The 17,145-nt window shown below is 34.0% G+C and overlaps 1 protein-coding gene across 1 annotated transcript; it reads left to right on the top strand.

Moving 5' to 3' along the window:
• Nucleotides 1–1,284: 1,284 nt before the first annotated feature.
• On the top strand, nt 1,285–11,897 carry LOC138308159 (pleckstrin homology domain-containing family B member 2-like). Its single transcript, XM_069249096.1, has 6 exons — nt 1,285–1,420; nt 2,291–2,346; nt 2,729–2,874; nt 4,407–4,510; nt 4,835–5,064; nt 6,036–11,897. Exons 2-6 carry the CDS (start codon nt 2,304–2,306, stop codon nt 6,203–6,205), a joined length of 693 nt encoding a protein of 230 aa, XP_069105197.1. The 5' UTR covers nt 1,285–1,420; nt 2,291–2,303; the 3' UTR covers nt 6,206–11,897.
• Nucleotides 11,898–17,145: the final 5,248 nt, after the last annotated feature.

Here is a 17,145-nt window from a genome sequence, read left to right as displayed (position 1 = left end):
CAAAATAACAATAAAAAAAATATTTAAAAAAGAAAGAAAGAAAGAAATTATGTTGTATGTATACTATTTCAGACTCAGAAACTTATATTTCAGAGACAAATTATTTAATATACGTGTCAATATTTTTATAGGTTTATGTTTTTGCTTTGATTAATTAAAGATGCTCCACCGCCGACAGAGCTTAAATGATATTCATCATTTAAACAATAATTGGTGTTTAATCGTGTGTATATATATGCCTAATTAACACAAAAACAAAATGAAATAATTTATTTTGTCTTTGGTACATGCACAATCAGTACTTCATTCCGTATAGGATATAGTGCCACGAATTTTTTTCGGGATGCAATTGATTATTTTTCATATTTTTAATTTGAAGTAAAATTAGAAGCTCAAGCTTTTCAATGGTGGTAGTGGTGTAAAGTAAGTTTCTTTTGTAACTTAAGAAAAATACTAAATCGTCTGCTCGTGTTTTTGACACTGATTAAAAAAAACATTTGTCAACGGCAAAGCATCTTTAAGATTTTACTGATTCGTTTCTGTTTAATGTCAAAATTTTATATCAGGTAACCACTTGCACCATTTTGCCGACATGTGTTCACTTTTGAATCAGCTCTTATAATTTGTCACCATTAACAAACAAATTAACAATTTTATTTTTGTATATTTGTCCCACAGACAGGCGAAAATATAAAAATCAACCGACCCTACTTTTTATATATATAGGTACTTTATAATACAGTGTATAAATAAACTATGCCAACGGTATGCTCCGGGTAACGCAGGATCTTTACAACGTATGTGGCGAATCGACTTTTCTTACTTTACGCGCGAAAGGTTTTCAAACATGACCTTGGTCCCGTACCAATATGTATTTGCAAATATGCTGTATATTAAAAATAAAGATAAAATAACCAACTAGGTCATTTGCTATCACTTATGTTTTCATGCCCTCTTTAGGCGATTGTTATACTGCATATGTAAATGTATCATATCGCACACTTGTGAAAAAAATATCAGAAACATAAATACTCTCTAAATGACTCTAATATATATTTCTGATTTTCATTTATTCAATTAAAAATCTAGTTCCTGGTAACAGAGACATAATATATATACTTCTGGTGATAAAAGATCACCTTTATTCCACCAATAGATTCTGCTAGTACCATTGTTTTCTGTAAGTTGATGACAAAAGGAAAATCCTGAGCGAATGTGGGGGAGGGGCACCTGCTCCGGATTTACAGTCTGTCTACTTAGAGTTATAGTCTCCCAACACTGCGCATGTGTTGAAAAACACCGGAAGTTATAGTATTGATATTTTGGATTTGCTCAGCTGCTTATTTGACAGATTATAAAAATTAGCTAAAATCATATATATTCGAAGGAAGCAAACCCGCATAGGCGTGAAAACTCAAAGGTATTGTCTTCATGAACTATATTTTAAACACGTGAAAGTAAAACATATTTTAGGATGTATTTAGAAAATTAGAAGACATTTAATTTCGTGCATGTGACATTTGTCAACTCGCGATCTTACAAAAACTCGTGTGACCGAAATCTCTTCAATCCTTAGGTAAACACATGGTATGGTATTTAAAGTATCCATCTTTATGTAAAGGTAATGATTCATACCCATAAATCAAACCTGATTTATGTGAGTCAAAATACTATCAGGGTCTATCAGTATATTTGATGTCCTGCTAAAAACTTGCAGTCAATGCTTGTAATATTCAAAATAAATTCTGAACCATCATACAATTATCTGAATTTATCTCTGTAACTATTTGCTTTCGTTGATGCAGTTTTTCTGTGTCTCAAGTCCAAAATAATTGCCAAGGACTAAATAAAATGACAATTAATTATATGAGTGTCTCTGCGATTGGATGTGAAAGTTGATTAAAATAAAAAGATGTATATGCATATTAAATGAACTGAAAGAAATGAAATTAAAGACAGTGCCATGTCAATACTTACCGTTAGTTTTATGGATGCAGCTTAGGTTTTTGACATGAGGTTCTTGCAATTTGTGTTTCATTTGGTATATGATATTCGGCAAACATTATAATTTAAAATATCTACTTGCAGATTTCCATATTTGAAAAAAATAATCAAAGGGACCAAAATAAAAAAGCATAACTGATATGTCAGACTTCATAACTTTTATTTATTGTTGCCACATGACTGTTCTATTTGAGCTTCGATCTAAATTGCTGATGTTAGATTCTTTTTTACTCCCTGTCTGTAAACCAGTGTATAAACACTTCATTGTTATTTTATTATTTTTCAGAAGAGAAAAGAAAATGACACTAGAAATTGCAAAAGCTGGATGGCTATATCGTCAAAGTAGGTGAAATAACCATAACCTAGCTAGACAATTGCAGTATAATGCAATTTTTTTTTAATTCAACCTGTATACAATATAAAGACCACTTGGCTGGTCTTTATTATAGACAAGTTTGACTGTATGTAGTTATGTACACAGGTTAATTTCCTCACAGCCTGTACAGTAGGAAAAAATATCTCCCCTGATTCAAAGGTCAGTTTGGAAAAGCCACTATGTCTATGCAATAGACACTTAAATTTGTACAAATGCCGGTATTCATTGGACCTTTTATGGAATGTACCTAATTTTATTGTTAGTGTTATACTATTTTGTCAGAAGTTGTCGATGATTATAGACGTCTTTTACATAAGCTTTGGTACAATAATTTTTGTTATTTTTTAGGCACTATACTCCGTCGTTGGAAAAAAACTTGGTTTGTGTTATACCAAGATGGTGACTTGAGATATTTTGAAAGTCCTAACAGTCATGAACCTGAGGCGAGAATTGTGGTGAGGGCTGTGTGTAGTGCCATACAAGCAGGCCAGCTGGTGAGTATCTGTGGTAAAGGCTATGTGTAGTGCCATACAAGCAGGCCAACTGGTGAGTATCTGTGGTAAAACAAAGGCTGTGTGTAGTGCCATACAAGCAGGCCAGCTGGTGAGTATCTGTGGTAAAGGCTGGGTGTAGTGCCATACAGGCAGGCCAGCTGGTGAGTATCTGTGGTAAAGGCTGGGTATAGTGCCATACAGGCAGGCCAGCTGGTGAGTATGTGTGGTAAAGGCTGTGTGTAGTGCCATACAAGCAGGCCAGCTGGTGAGTATCTGTGGTAAAGAAAAGGCTGTGTGTAGTGCCATACAAGCAGGCCAGCTGGTGAGTATCTGTGGTAAAGGCTGTGTGTATTGCCATACAGGCAGGCCAGCTGGTGAGTATCTGTGGTAAAGGCTGGGTATAGTGCCATACAGGCAGGCCAGCTGGTGAGTATCTGTGGTAAAGGCTGTATGTAGTGCCATACAAGCAGGCCAGCTGGTGATTATCTGTGGTAAAACAAAGGCTAACTGTAGTGCCATACAAGCAGGCCAGATGGTGAGTATCTGTGTTAAGGCTGTGTGTAGTGCCATACAAGCAGACCAGCTGGGTAGCATCCGTGGTAAAAATGGGTGGGGTGACAGGATGTAGTTTAGTGGTTGAGGATGGGGTGACTGGGTGTTGTTTAGCGGTTAAGGATGGGGTGACTGGGTGTTTTTTTAGTGGTAAAGGATGGGGTAACTGGGTGTTGTTTAGTGGTTGAGGATGGGGTGACTGGGTGTTGTTTAGTGGTTAAGGATGGGGTGACTGGGTGTTGTTTAGTGGTTAAGGATGGTGTGACTGGGTGTTGTTTAGTGGTTAATGATGGGGTGACTGGATGTTGTTTAGTGGTTAATGATGGGGTGACTGGGTGATGTTTAGTTGTTCAGGATGGGGTGACTGGGTGTTGTTTAGTGGTTAAGGCTGGGGTGACTGGGTGTTGTTTAGTGGTTAAGGATGGGGTGACTGGGTGTTGTTTAGTGGTTAAGGATGGGGTGACTGGGTGATGTTTAGTGGTTAATGATGGGGTGACTGGGTGTTGTTTAGTGGTTAAGGATGGGGTGACTGGGTGTTGTTTAGTGGTTAAGGATGGGGTGACTGGGTGTTGTTTAGTGGTTAAGGATGGGGTGACTGGGTGTTGTTTAGTGGTTAAGGATGGGGTGACTGGGTGTTGTTTAGTGGTTAAGGATGGGGTGACTGGGTGTTGTTTAGTGGTTAAGGATGGGGTGACTGAGTGTTGTTTAGTGGTTAAGGATGGGGTGACTGGGTGTTGTTTAGTGGTTAAGGATGGGGTGACTTGGTGTTTAGTTAAGTCTTTCGCCTTTTACCTGGTCCACAAGGGTTTGATTCCCAGCGATGTAAACAGTTTTGAGGTTACGTGCCCGATCATCTACATTTATATTGGCAGTATTTCCAAACTCATACAGTAAACATTATAAGATGCTAAATCTAATATACCAAACCAAAACTTGGTCAATATCCTCACCAAATAAACAAAGATGGAATTATTTTACAGTGTGAAAATTCAGCTCCAGAGGGTAAGACAAAAGACTGTCTCCTGACATTGATCCTGCGAGATGGAGAACTCCGACTTTGTGCTGAGGACCCAGACGACATGAGGTAAGGAATATTTACTGTTAGACTTTTTGGCAGCATGAGATTTACATACTACATTTCATGTTTTCATGTCTAACAACATTAATAGGTAAAACGCTGTTGAATCTTTTTCACAGCAATTTATTTTTACAAATTCTAATCACTCACGAAATACACAAAAATAAATTGCTTGCAAAATTAACTTGATTTACAGTAATGTTTACATGTACCCTTAAGCTTGTTGACTAGAAAAAGTATTGTTTGAAAAATGTCACAAACTGTTTTGGATAATGTTAAAAAGATTACTGCCAATATAAATTGAGAAATGATCTGTTTCTATTATTTCAGGGCATGGCAGATAGCGTTAGAGGAGGCGAGAGTTCTCCCCCCTGGTTCTGCTGTTCATGCTTTGCCCCCTCCCTACACGGCGGGTCCTCCTCTCTACACGGCCAATATAGCTACAGATCTACGATCCTATCCCTACCAGGTTGCTAACGCCAACAGTGTAGTGTATCCACGGCAACAGGTGCAGTATTACTACCCAGGACAGGTGATATCTACATCCCCCTATACCACAGGTACCTATCAAACATAGGATCTGGTCTCATCAACATTCATCAACTTAAAAAAAACCTCATTAACCAAAGAGCTTTCCTTAACTTCTGTAATGCATTTCTATGAAATATTGTAAGTTAAGGTATTCCTTAAAATGAACTGTGTTAATGAACCTGGCCTTGGTTAAGGTTACATTTTCAGGGCACAGTTTTATGAACATTCCTTAACTTTAAGAAATCCCTTAACTTAAAATTGCCTACGGGAAAGCATTATAGAAGTTAAGGAAAATGCCTTAGGTCAAGGAGCCTTCCTTTATAAAATATGTTATGCTTTTCTATGGAAAATTTTAAGTTACGAAATTCCTTATGTTTGTGAAACTAGGCCCAGTTTTACTGATGAGTATTGAAATCCTGCATAAATGTTAAGCTCAATACTTCCATGACTTCTCTATCATAAACAGGAGCAGACGAATTAGTATTTTCCTTCAGTTACAAAAATTACTTTTTTTACACCATTACCACCATTGTTTGAGCTTCTTATTTTATTTCATGATAAAATATTAAAAATAATTAATTGCGTCCCGAAAAAATTCCATTACACTATGCCCTATATGGAATTCAGTACTGCTTGTGCATGCACCAAAAGCAAAATGAATTATTCTATATGCATTTTTGCCTGAATTAGACACATATAAAAACAATTATACATCAGTTATTGTTCGAATGATAGGTGTCGTTTATGCTCTGTCGGCGTGGAGCATCTTAAATTAATGATAGTACTTGAATTTATAATATGACAATTTAAGTATTTAATCCCTCTAGGAGTAGCAAGTAATGCTAAGGGCCTTGAGTAATGAGTTTTCAAATGCATACTCATTACCTCTGAATTATAATAGGGGTCAGTATTTTAAAGGACAATAAAGCCAGGTTTATAATTCTACTTATGATGACCTCTATATGTGTAATTTGAGCTTTGACCATTGATATCTTTACAGTTATGGCTCCACCTGCTAATCAGCCTGCAAGCAACATTGTTTATGTGAACAATGTACAAGACCAGTACCTGTATGGCCGTCGTCGCTATGATGGAGGGGATTTGGCCATGGGTATGGTAGCTGGGGCCGCACTCGGCTCCATGATGTGGGGCCCTGTTTTATACTGGTGAGAAATCTGGAAACCAAGCAATGTAGATCATTGATAAACATTTCAGGGCGTAAGCCATTAAAAAGGTATTTTGAAAAATGTAGCAAAAAACAGTTAATGCTAAGGTTATTGAACTTAATTCCATGGTTAAAACCATTGTTATATATTCCTACTTGATACACAGTGATAAAATCATGATGCAGTGATTAATTTTCCATTCTTTCTGAAACATTTTGTTTTTAACAATGCTGCTTTTTGTACCTGGTACATTGAATTTGTACCTAGTGTTGAATGAAGGCAAGAAAGTCTTAAAAAAATAAATGTATAGTATTTATTAAATGTACTTGATGTAATATGAAAATAAACACATGTTTATAAGGTACATGAAATAATGAAGTATTATAGGTGAAATAGTCAGATTTTCCATTAAATACCTAAACTTGTTTTATTAAATATCACTTTATTGTTTTGTTTGTTTAATATTCAAATATCAATAGTTATAGATGACATAACTTGCCAAAACGTCTTTAATGTTGATTGATAATGATTGAATTGTTATGGAGAGATTTGTTTTTGTTAAAAATGTGACTGAATGCGAAATACTCCAATTTGTTAAATATTTGTCGAAAGTATTTGAACTTGATAATAGGTTCTATGGATGATCATATTGTTGTTGTGTCAATCTACAAAATATAAGGTGAAACTAAATGACTTAAAGAGACTAAAAATATTTACCATTATAATATATGTCCCATCCCTGCGGACTGTTCCATTATAACAATTGTCCCTTCCTAGGACTTGACATTTTGATGTGGACTGTTCCATAGTAACATCTGCCCCATCCTGGGACTCTAGATTTTATTCAGAAGTACCACTCATAGAATTTATTTTAGTTACCATTACCTTACATATAAGCAATAGAAAGCGAACTGAATCGTGGATATAAATTATTTTATTTGTCCAGGTGTGGGGTAGATATTTCAATGGAATAGGCCTATTATATGAGTATAAAAAGTTAGCAAAGGTATTAAAAGTTAGTACACTAAGAGAGTGAAGGAAGGACGTTTGAGCATAATTATTGGCAATTGTTCATTTTGGAATTTTTTATGTAGTTCCTTCACCATCAAATTGAGGTTTCATTCAAATGATTGCTTTAAAATTTTGATGTACATATCCTGTAGATATCAGTTAGATATTATCGCTTCATATATATAGCTATGCTGATGTAAATTTTGCGGTGTACATAATTTTATATAAAGTTGGAAATGTGACAGCATTATATATCAAAATATGTACAGTATTTGTTTTAACGTTGTGAAACAAGGAAGTTTCAAATTATGTTTATGTTATAATAATGATAAATGTTATCAGTTTTTTGTTGCAAGATTCCAAACCTCATTTATTCCACCTCCTAAGAAGTCTTAATGAAATATATAATTATTTTGTTTATGTTTAGTACTGCTGTATGTACTTGAATTTATGCAGAATTATCTACTCTTTGGAGACAGAATTGAATTATTTGTCCCAATCTGAATATACAAATCCTTACTCTTACATCAATTTATAGAGGATCTCCGATAGAGGTCAAGTTCTGATGTCATTTCGTAACTTTTGTACAGTCACCAGGATGTGACCCCTTAGGCATGTTGTCAGATTCTCTATGAAAGGGAGTGATACTGGTATTAATTAATGCACCAAGGACAAATCAATCAATTCCTGTAAATCAATCATTTATTGTTTATTGTTTGAAGTTCTCCTGTATTAACCAGGTATTGATAATTGAACAGGTAATGATTTGAAATGCATATGTTTAAGTAGAATAAACAATGTATAGTCTTTTATAGTCAGAGTATCGAACTAAGGAAACATTTGATTATCCCAGAAATATTGTACCTATATACATTTATATAATCCATTTGTTGTCCTGTGAATTCGCCAATATACTATTTAAGCTTATGGCAGGGTATATATGAACGAAAATATGATGTCAGATATTGAAAGGGACAGAACAATATAGCTGCTTATCCTAACACATTTTGAGTCTTTGACTTGAAGAGGTAGTGTCAATTTCATGTGAAATTTTCAAACTTGTATATCAAAGTTGATATCAAGTTGAGCAATTGGAAGATTTTTATAGGGTATCAATTATTACACAAAAACTCAAGAAAGCAGAAAATATTGAAAAGTATATCTATCTATTATGTGAATGATTAAAATAATCATGAAGAAGAAAGATGTAAAAGATCAAATTGATCAAATTAAGAAAGTTTTGAACTATAGCCAGAGATTACACTTGAGGGCAGTTAATAATTTTAGAAAATTTAGAGATTATTGTATTGTTGAATATATTAGCTGTGTCATACCGTAGTCATGTTAACCATATCTGTCTGTTAATTCTAACTTTTATATTGGTAGTATATCTATGATGGTGCAATATTGCAATTCATTAAATTATTTCAACCTTTTTTTTATATAAATAAAAAAAAAAAGAAGAGAAGGTGATATAGATAGATGATGCATTATACAGTATTCATATAACAACGACTAAACTATCAGCATTATTTACTTCTATCGTGTATGTTAAATCTCTGTAGGTAGTGATCTGTACAATCTATTAAAATGTCACACCCATTTCTGCACCCATTCACCCAGCTCTATGTTGTGTGCTCAAACCCCAAGTGGGACAGTTGCGAGACAAACTGTAGATGGGTGTTTTTTTTTCTATTGAGTACATACATTCAGCTTTACTTTCCCTCATCCCCCTATGTCTTGTCCTTAAATGACCCAACTGGAGATTGGACGTTAAATTTGAAATCAAACTTGAAACTATTTAACACAGTTTATATTATAGTATTAAAAACTATGTATAAAAAACTCATGTACGAAGATTTCTGTCAAATTTTTGTTGAGCATAATAACATGTTTTTGAATTCCCGTGAATATTTTTACGTTAAATACAGTACATTTATGTTTGTCTTGTGTTTTTGCAGATGAGCAGAAAGTTATGAAATGTCATAGATATGGCCGAGTTTGTTATTGTGTGGATCTGAGTTGTATAAAGAGTGCAATACCATGTTTGTTTGTAACAGATTTTATCTTTATTGGGAATGTATAATGAAACTTGAATAATATTTGTTATTCTATGGAATACATTTTATAATGCTGTATAAGTAGAAGTATTGTATTCCTTTTAAAGATGATTTTTAGAACTGGTCCCGATTTCTCAACACAAAAAGTACCGACTGAAGTTAGAAACTTAAGTTTCCACTGAATATGCAACTTGTGTTAAGATTTTTGACTTAAGCCCCTTTTTGTTTTGAGAAATCAAGGCCTTATCAGCTTGTATATTATGTAGTTATAGGTTAAGTAATGAAAATAAGAAATTTGTTGACTGAAGTAAAGTCTTGCATGAAATTCAAGACCTAGTGTTTTGGAAGAATGTACATTTGTTGTATATATTTCAGCTGGTATCTGTTAGACCCAATAAGCATCCAGGATGGTTAATAAAGTGAAAAAAAAGGTGATTAACAGGACCAAACTTGGGCTAAAATTTTACAAAATTAATGCACTGGCTTTAAAGGCATCAATATACAAAAGAAATGAAATAAATAAATCTGCATGGCAAATAAATAAATCTGCATGGCAAATAAAAAGAAACCTGAATGGTTTTCATAGTTTTAGTCTATTTATTAAATTTAAGGCAATTTACTAGTAATTGGAATTGAGGCCACTGGTTGAAGGTTTTTCTCCTGTAGCTCTGACTTTCCTCCTTAAATGACCCTGAACAGTGTTAATGGGTCACATAAACAAAAAAATAAACCCAAAATGCTATTTCTGTCTATAAACCTAAAGTTTGTGTTGTTTTGTGGTATTTTACACTTTTCATGTTCATCGATTTGCACAGGGATTTTTCACAATGTCAAGCCCATGGTCTGTGATGTACATTATTGATTTGGACCAGGGATTGTGAATTCCCATCAGACCCCTGTGGTAGATAACTAAGTATTAGCCTTGTAAGCTGTACAGTCCATGTTGTAATACTGTAAACCAACTTTCTTTTGGGGCTACTAAATTTCATGATTTCTATTTCAAAACAAGTTCGCCGAGATTAAAATTCGCAGATTTAAAAATTCCTGTCAGAATCAATGATTTAAAAGTTCATTTTCAGAGATAAACTTTCGCGAATTTACTTGGATTGCGAAATCAGCGAAAGTAAATTGCTCACAAAAGAAAGTTGGTATACAGTACAGAGTGTTTCCTTCTCTGTGATAGCCATATCCCTCTGCTTCCTTGCTTGAATTACACACGTTATAGGCGAAGCAGTCTAGCTCAAATCACGGTTGTGGATCTATTTTGTCAGAGAGTAGCTTTTATAACTTTCCTGTGCTATATAAACAGTATTGAGGAGACAAAACTGTCTTTTCCTATGATGTAACTGTTATGTTTTTTTCTTAAACTTATTTTTTCATCTCAAAAGTATTTATTTCTTGCATATATCTATTATATAGTAAGAACTCTCTAACTTTTTTGCCCCAAGAACCAGAATGATGATTTAAAATTGACACAACTCTATATTATTCTGATAAAATAAGGACAGAGTCCATTTTGCTTCACCTTTGAATGAGGACGAAGCTATGTATATGCCAATTAATCATATTTAAGTTGTTTCAATTGATTTCAGAGCATTTCATTCAAATAACTTTTGAATTTGGTTAAAGATGCTCCACCGCCGACAGAGCATAATTGGTATTTACTCGTGTACATTTATGTCAAATTAAAACAAAAAATAATTCAATATATATTTTTTTTTTGCTTTCGGTGCATGCGCAATCAGTAGTGCTTTCCATATAGAACAAAGTGTCACAGAATTTTTCTCGGGATGCAAGTAATATTTTTAATATTTTTATTTTTTAGTTAAATTAGAAGCTCAAACTTTTCAATGGTGGTAATGGTGTAAATTAAGTAACTTTTGTAATTGAAGAAATATACTTAATCGTCTGCTCCTGTTTTTGATAGAGAAAAAATACCATTTGTCAGTGGAGGAGCATCTTTAAGTTTATACAATTTTATAAATTTATAAAGTCTATTGAAGTCAAAGATGTTACTCCATATATTGTTTCTTTTGTAACTGTTTATAAGTTATGTTTTTATCTAAAGCTGAAAGTCAGCAATATATGCCTTTGTTTAAGATTGTTGTTCCTATGGTGAAATACCAAAGATATTTGTTTTTGTTAAGTTTGAAAGTGAAGTTGGATATGAAAGATTACTGTTTCTTTCTTTAAAGCATTAAATATTGCTGAATTTGAACAACTTATTCCTCGCTGTTTTTAAGTTGTCTGGGCTTAAAATTCATCAATGTTCCTTCACTTTTGAGAAATTCCTTAACTTAAGATTATCTTTAGAAAAGCATTTTAAAGTAAAAAATTTCAAGTTCAGGAACTTTTCTCAACTTCAATATGAATTTTTCTATGGAGAATTGGAAGTCAAGGATTTCCATAAAGTGAAGGAATATTGATGAAACTGGGCCGTGTTTTAGATACCATCATGTCTCTATACTGCTTAGTTGATACATGTGTTCATCTCGTGATAACCATTATGCTACAAATTTTGTGTTTCATATTGTACGATTGTACAGTTTGTTTAAACGTATTGCAAAGTGTACCAATTTATTTACTTTGTTTATGTACAGTCATGTATATAAAAATGTTAACGGAAACTGTAACTGTGTGAATTATACTTTGTGGATGAAATATCACATAAATAGTATTGTATTTGCTAATTAACAAATTTTGTTTTAATAATTTAGTGTTTATCATACATTCATTCTACACAAACAGTATGCAGACACATGATTATACAAAACTGGTATTTAATCAAACTTTGGAGCATTGGGGTTTTTTAACGGATTTTTTTTGCTGGTACGTACAACCCTACGTCTCTAGACTGAGTGGTAGCTCAGTTTTGTCTTCCTTGATACTTCAGGGGTCACTATCACTGTTGTTATATCCACTCCTGGACTGTGTCAAAGTACACCTGAAGGCATTTCGGAAGAAAAATCTGACCAATCACAGGCTTACAGAATATTTCTTTGACAATTACAGAGAGTGACACACAACTTCAAAGCCTTACAGCCAACCAAGGTGTACTGTTAGTTGATTCTTGTGATGTATATCAAGGAATCGAACTTTAGTTTAACACAGAGCCTTCAGTTTTCTCCTTGCACAGTCTAGGGGTGAATATAACTATTGTTATAGTAACCCCTGAAGTATCAAGGATGCATTTTGTCCTTTGTTGGCGTTCTGTCCACATGCATTGCTATAACTACTAATTAATTACCTACGTACATGAACCTAACTCTTGCTAATCGCTATCATCATTACCCTGTCAATGTTGCACCGATGATTGAAGATAAACATTTAATCCTATTTTTTTATTTTTGTTTCCTTTCTTTATATCAAGGAATTTGTACTCCAAAGCTTAAGATATTTATTAAAATTCTCATTTCATGACTTATTTTATTGAGAAATAAAATGGTGCAAATTTACGGTAAACAAGCTAAATTTTATAAACAATGACTTTTATTTTCACTTTTTATTACTTTTATTTAAATCAAAAATCCATTATTCCATCAAATTTCCAAAATATATTTCAATGTAAGTGATCAAAAACTATCTTTTTTTTTCCTATGTGCCATATATATACATGTACATTATTAGATTACAAAATGACTACCCAAGAGAATTTGTAATCAGAATTCAACCTTTTTCTTTGAAGGATTGTATATCAATGAAGAGTTGTCTTTAATCTGCCAAATGTATTGTAACTGTATAGTATAAGTGCTAGTCATATCGTAACATTTTCCATTTGAAAGCTTTAATTTCGGAAATATATAAATGCTGTTTAATTGCATTTTCTGTTGAATTAATGATAGGTTTAAAAAAATATTTCAAAGCGCTTTGTTCAAATCAGTAATATGTTGAAAATTTGGATAATGGTACCTTAAATTGAGTTGTTTTTTTTTTTTACTTCCTACTTACATTTTTTCATATGATTTTTATTAGAAATAATAAATACACTTTTATGGTTTGTTGTTCTATATCCATTATTCCTCTAAAGATATTCTAATGTTTGGAGTTTCCATAAATCTACTGCAACTGAGGGTTATGTAAAGATATTGTATCACTGTATGACTTCGAGAGCAGATCAAAATCCTTCAGTAGTAAACAGTAAATACCAAAACATGTACATGTATTACCAATGTATTTGTCTTAAAGACCACAAAATTGTTATCATTGTTATTTGTTGTAAGTTTATGGTCATTTGTAAAATAAATATTGAAAAAGAATTTCTGTGTCTTTGTTATTAACTTACTGGTAACAATGTTTACAATTTAACACTTATTCTCTGTACAAAAATGAAAATGTACGGTAAAACAAACTGACTGCACATATTATAAACAACTTATAGGAACATTGATGGTGAATGAAAATACTAAATTATAACCATGAATTTGTTTTAAACATGATAACTATAGACATGTTTTACTGTATCTGGAAGGTTCATAAAACTGAGATCTAACATCAGTGCAACACACCTGGACCATCTACAGGTTCATGAAAGGTCAAGGTTATTTATTTGAACAAACTTGGTATGTAGTTCTTAATCTCAGCATGCTACAAGGCCCAATATCATGTGGCCTTTTCTATTTTGTAATCGAACGGTCAACAAGATGGCCGCCAGGCCGCCATCTTGGATTTTGATACTTAAAGTTTGTTACAGCTATTTCTAAGAAAGAACTGAAGGGATCTCTCTCAAATTTCACGTGTAGGTTCCCCTAGGGCCCTAGTTGTGCATATTGCATTTTGTTACCGCTATTTCTCAGAAAGTACTGAAGCGATCTGTCTCAAATTTTATATGTAGGTTCTCCTAGGACCTGCATATTGCATATTGGGACCGATCGGTCAACAAGATGGCCAACAGGTAGCCATCTTGGATTTTGATAATTGAAGTTTGTTAGTGTTATATATCTCAGAAAGTACTGAAAAGATCTTTCTCAAATTTCATATGTAGTAATATACAGTAAAGGTTTGAAAAGCAGAGAAAAGATCCTTCTTTCTATTGTCAGACGTAGATCATTCTTTGATGGGCGCCAAGATCCCTCTGGGATCTCTTGTAACACTTATTCTCTGTTCAAAAATGAAAATGTACGGTAAAAACAAACTGACTGCACATATTATAAACAATTTATAGGGACATTGATGGTGAATGAAAATACTAAATTATAACCATGAATTTGTTTTAAACATGATAACTAGACATGTTTTACTGTATCTGGTATGTTCATAAAACTGATATCTAACATCAGTGCAAACACACCTGGACCATCTACAGGTTCATGAAAGGTCAAGGTTATTTATTTGAACAAACTTGGTACGTAGTTCTTAATCTCAGCATGCTACAAGGCCCAATATTATGTGGCCTTTTCGATAATAATCCTACATATTTTACCATTGTCATTTTGAATAGTCTCCATCCAAGCATGCTATATAGACCCCATATCTTTCAGTCATGTGGTTTCTGGTTTTCAAGATTTTGTAAGACAGTGCTGTGGTCATAAACAAAATGTCTAGGTTATTCATTTATTTTAAATTACCAAACCTGGTAGTCCTTTATCAGATTATGCTAAAGACCAAGTCTGAAGTCTCTGTGTTGTATGGTTATTGAGAAGAAGTTAATTCTCCTGACAGACAATACACAACACCACATATACATATCACCAACTTGCTGTATATGTATCTTGTGTGACCAAAGACCAATCAATGTTGGTGGTTAGATTGGTTATAGTTGTTTACAGAAGTGCTAGACCTGCTTTCTTTCTGTCAAGTCTGTGCTTAATCCAGTACAAACAACCTTTATCTGGTATTTACTAGATTATCGAGTCGTCATTGTTTCCATTCTCTCTCCGGGATTCCCTCCTGGAGAAAAATAGCACCAGTCTATAGTTTCTAGAGGATCCCCAGTAAATAACACCAGCCTTTTGTTAAATTTCAAGCATTAAACCTTTGAGGATTGGATAGTAGGTTGGCCTGTCAACTCATATTTCTAGCTAGAACTTCACTGTCAACTCATATGTCTTGTCAGAAAGTCACTTTCAGCTCAAATGTCTAGCTAGAAAGTCACTGTCAATCCATATGTCTTGCTAGAAAGTCATGTCCACTCTTATATCTAGCTAGAAAGTCACTCTCAATCCATATGTATTGCTAGAAAGTCACTGTCAATCCATATGTCTTGCTAGAAAAGTCACTGTCAACTCATATGTCTTGCTAGAAAGTCATGTCCAACTCATATGTCTAGCTAGAAAGTCACCTTAACATATGTCTAGCTAGAAAGTCACCTAACTCATATGTCTAGCTAGAAAGTCACTGTCAACTCATATGTCTAGCTAGAAAGTCACTATCAACTCATATGTCTAGCTAGAAAGTCACCATCAACTCATATGTCTAGCTAGAAAGTCACCATCAACTCATATGTCTAGCTAGAAAGTCACCATCAACTCATATGTCTAGCTAGAAAGTCACCATCAACTCATATGTCTAGCTAGAAAGTCACCATAACTCATATGTCTAGCTAGAAAGTCACCATCAACTCATATGTCTAGTTAGAAAGTCACTGTCAACTCATATGTCTAGCTAGAAAGTCACCATAACTCATATGTCTAACTAGAAAGTCACCATAACTCATATGTCTAGCTAGAAAGTCACCATAACTCATATGTCTAGCTAGAAAGTCACCATCAACTCATATGTCTAGCTAGAAAGTCACCATCAACTCATATGTCTAGCTAGAAAGTCACCATCAACTCATATGTCTAGCTAGAAAGTCACCATCAACTCATATGTCTAGCTAGAAAGTCACCATAACTCATATGTCTAGCTAGAAAGTCACCATCAACTCATATGTCTAGCTAGAAAGTCACTGTCAACTCATATGTCTAGCTAGAAAGTCACCATCAACTCATATGTCTAGCTAGAAAGTCACCATCAACTCATATGTCTAGCTAGAAAGTCACTCACTATCACTCATATGTCTCAGCTAGAAAGTCACTGTCAACTCAAATGTCTAGCTAGAAAGTCACCATCAACTCATATGTCTAGCTAGAAAGTCACCATCAACTCATATGTCTAGCTAGAAAGTCACCATCAACTCATATGTCTAGCTAGAAAGTCACCATCAACTCATATGTCTAGCTAGAAAGTCACATCAACTCATATGTCTAGCTAGAAAGTCACCATCAACTCATATGTCTAGCTAGAAAGTCACCATCAACTCATATGTCTAGCTAGAAAGTCACTGTCACTCATATGTCTTAATATAAGTCCTGTCAACTCAGTCTTGTAAAAGTCACCTGTCAACTCATATGTCTAGCTAGAAAGTCACCATCAGCTCAAATGTCTAGCTAGAAAGTCACCATCAACTCATATGTCTAGCTAGAAAGTCACCATCAACTCATATGTCTAGCTAGAAAGTCACCATCAACTCATTTGTCTAGCTAGAAAGTCACCATCAACTCATATGTCTAGCTAGAAAGTCACCATCAACTCATATGTCTAGTTAGAAAGTCACCATCAACTCATATGTCTAGCTAGAAAGTCACTGTCAACTCATGTGTCTTGTTAGAAAGTCCCAATCAACTCATCTGTCTTAATAGTAAGTCCCTGTCAACTCCTATGTCTTAGAAAGTCACCTTCAACTCATATGCTAGAAAGTCACCTTCAACTCATATGTCTTGCTAGAAAGTCCGTCAGCTCAAATGTCTTGCTAAAGTCAGTCAACTCATGTCTTAAAAGTAAGTCACTAAACTCATATGTCTAGCTAGAAAGTCACCATTCATATGTCTAACTAGAAAGTCACCATCAACTCATATGTCTTGCTAGAAAGTCACTGTCAACTCAAATGTCTTGC

Source organism: Argopecten irradians, chromosome 14 (assembly GCF_041381155.1).
Source record: "Argopecten irradians isolate NY chromosome 14, Ai_NY, whole genome shotgun sequence".
Lineage (NCBI taxonomy): Eukaryota > Metazoa > Mollusca > Bivalvia > Pectinida > Pectinidae > Argopecten > Argopecten irradians.
Note: the sequence above shows the minus strand (reverse complement) of the source record. Positions and strands in the feature narration are given on the sequence as shown.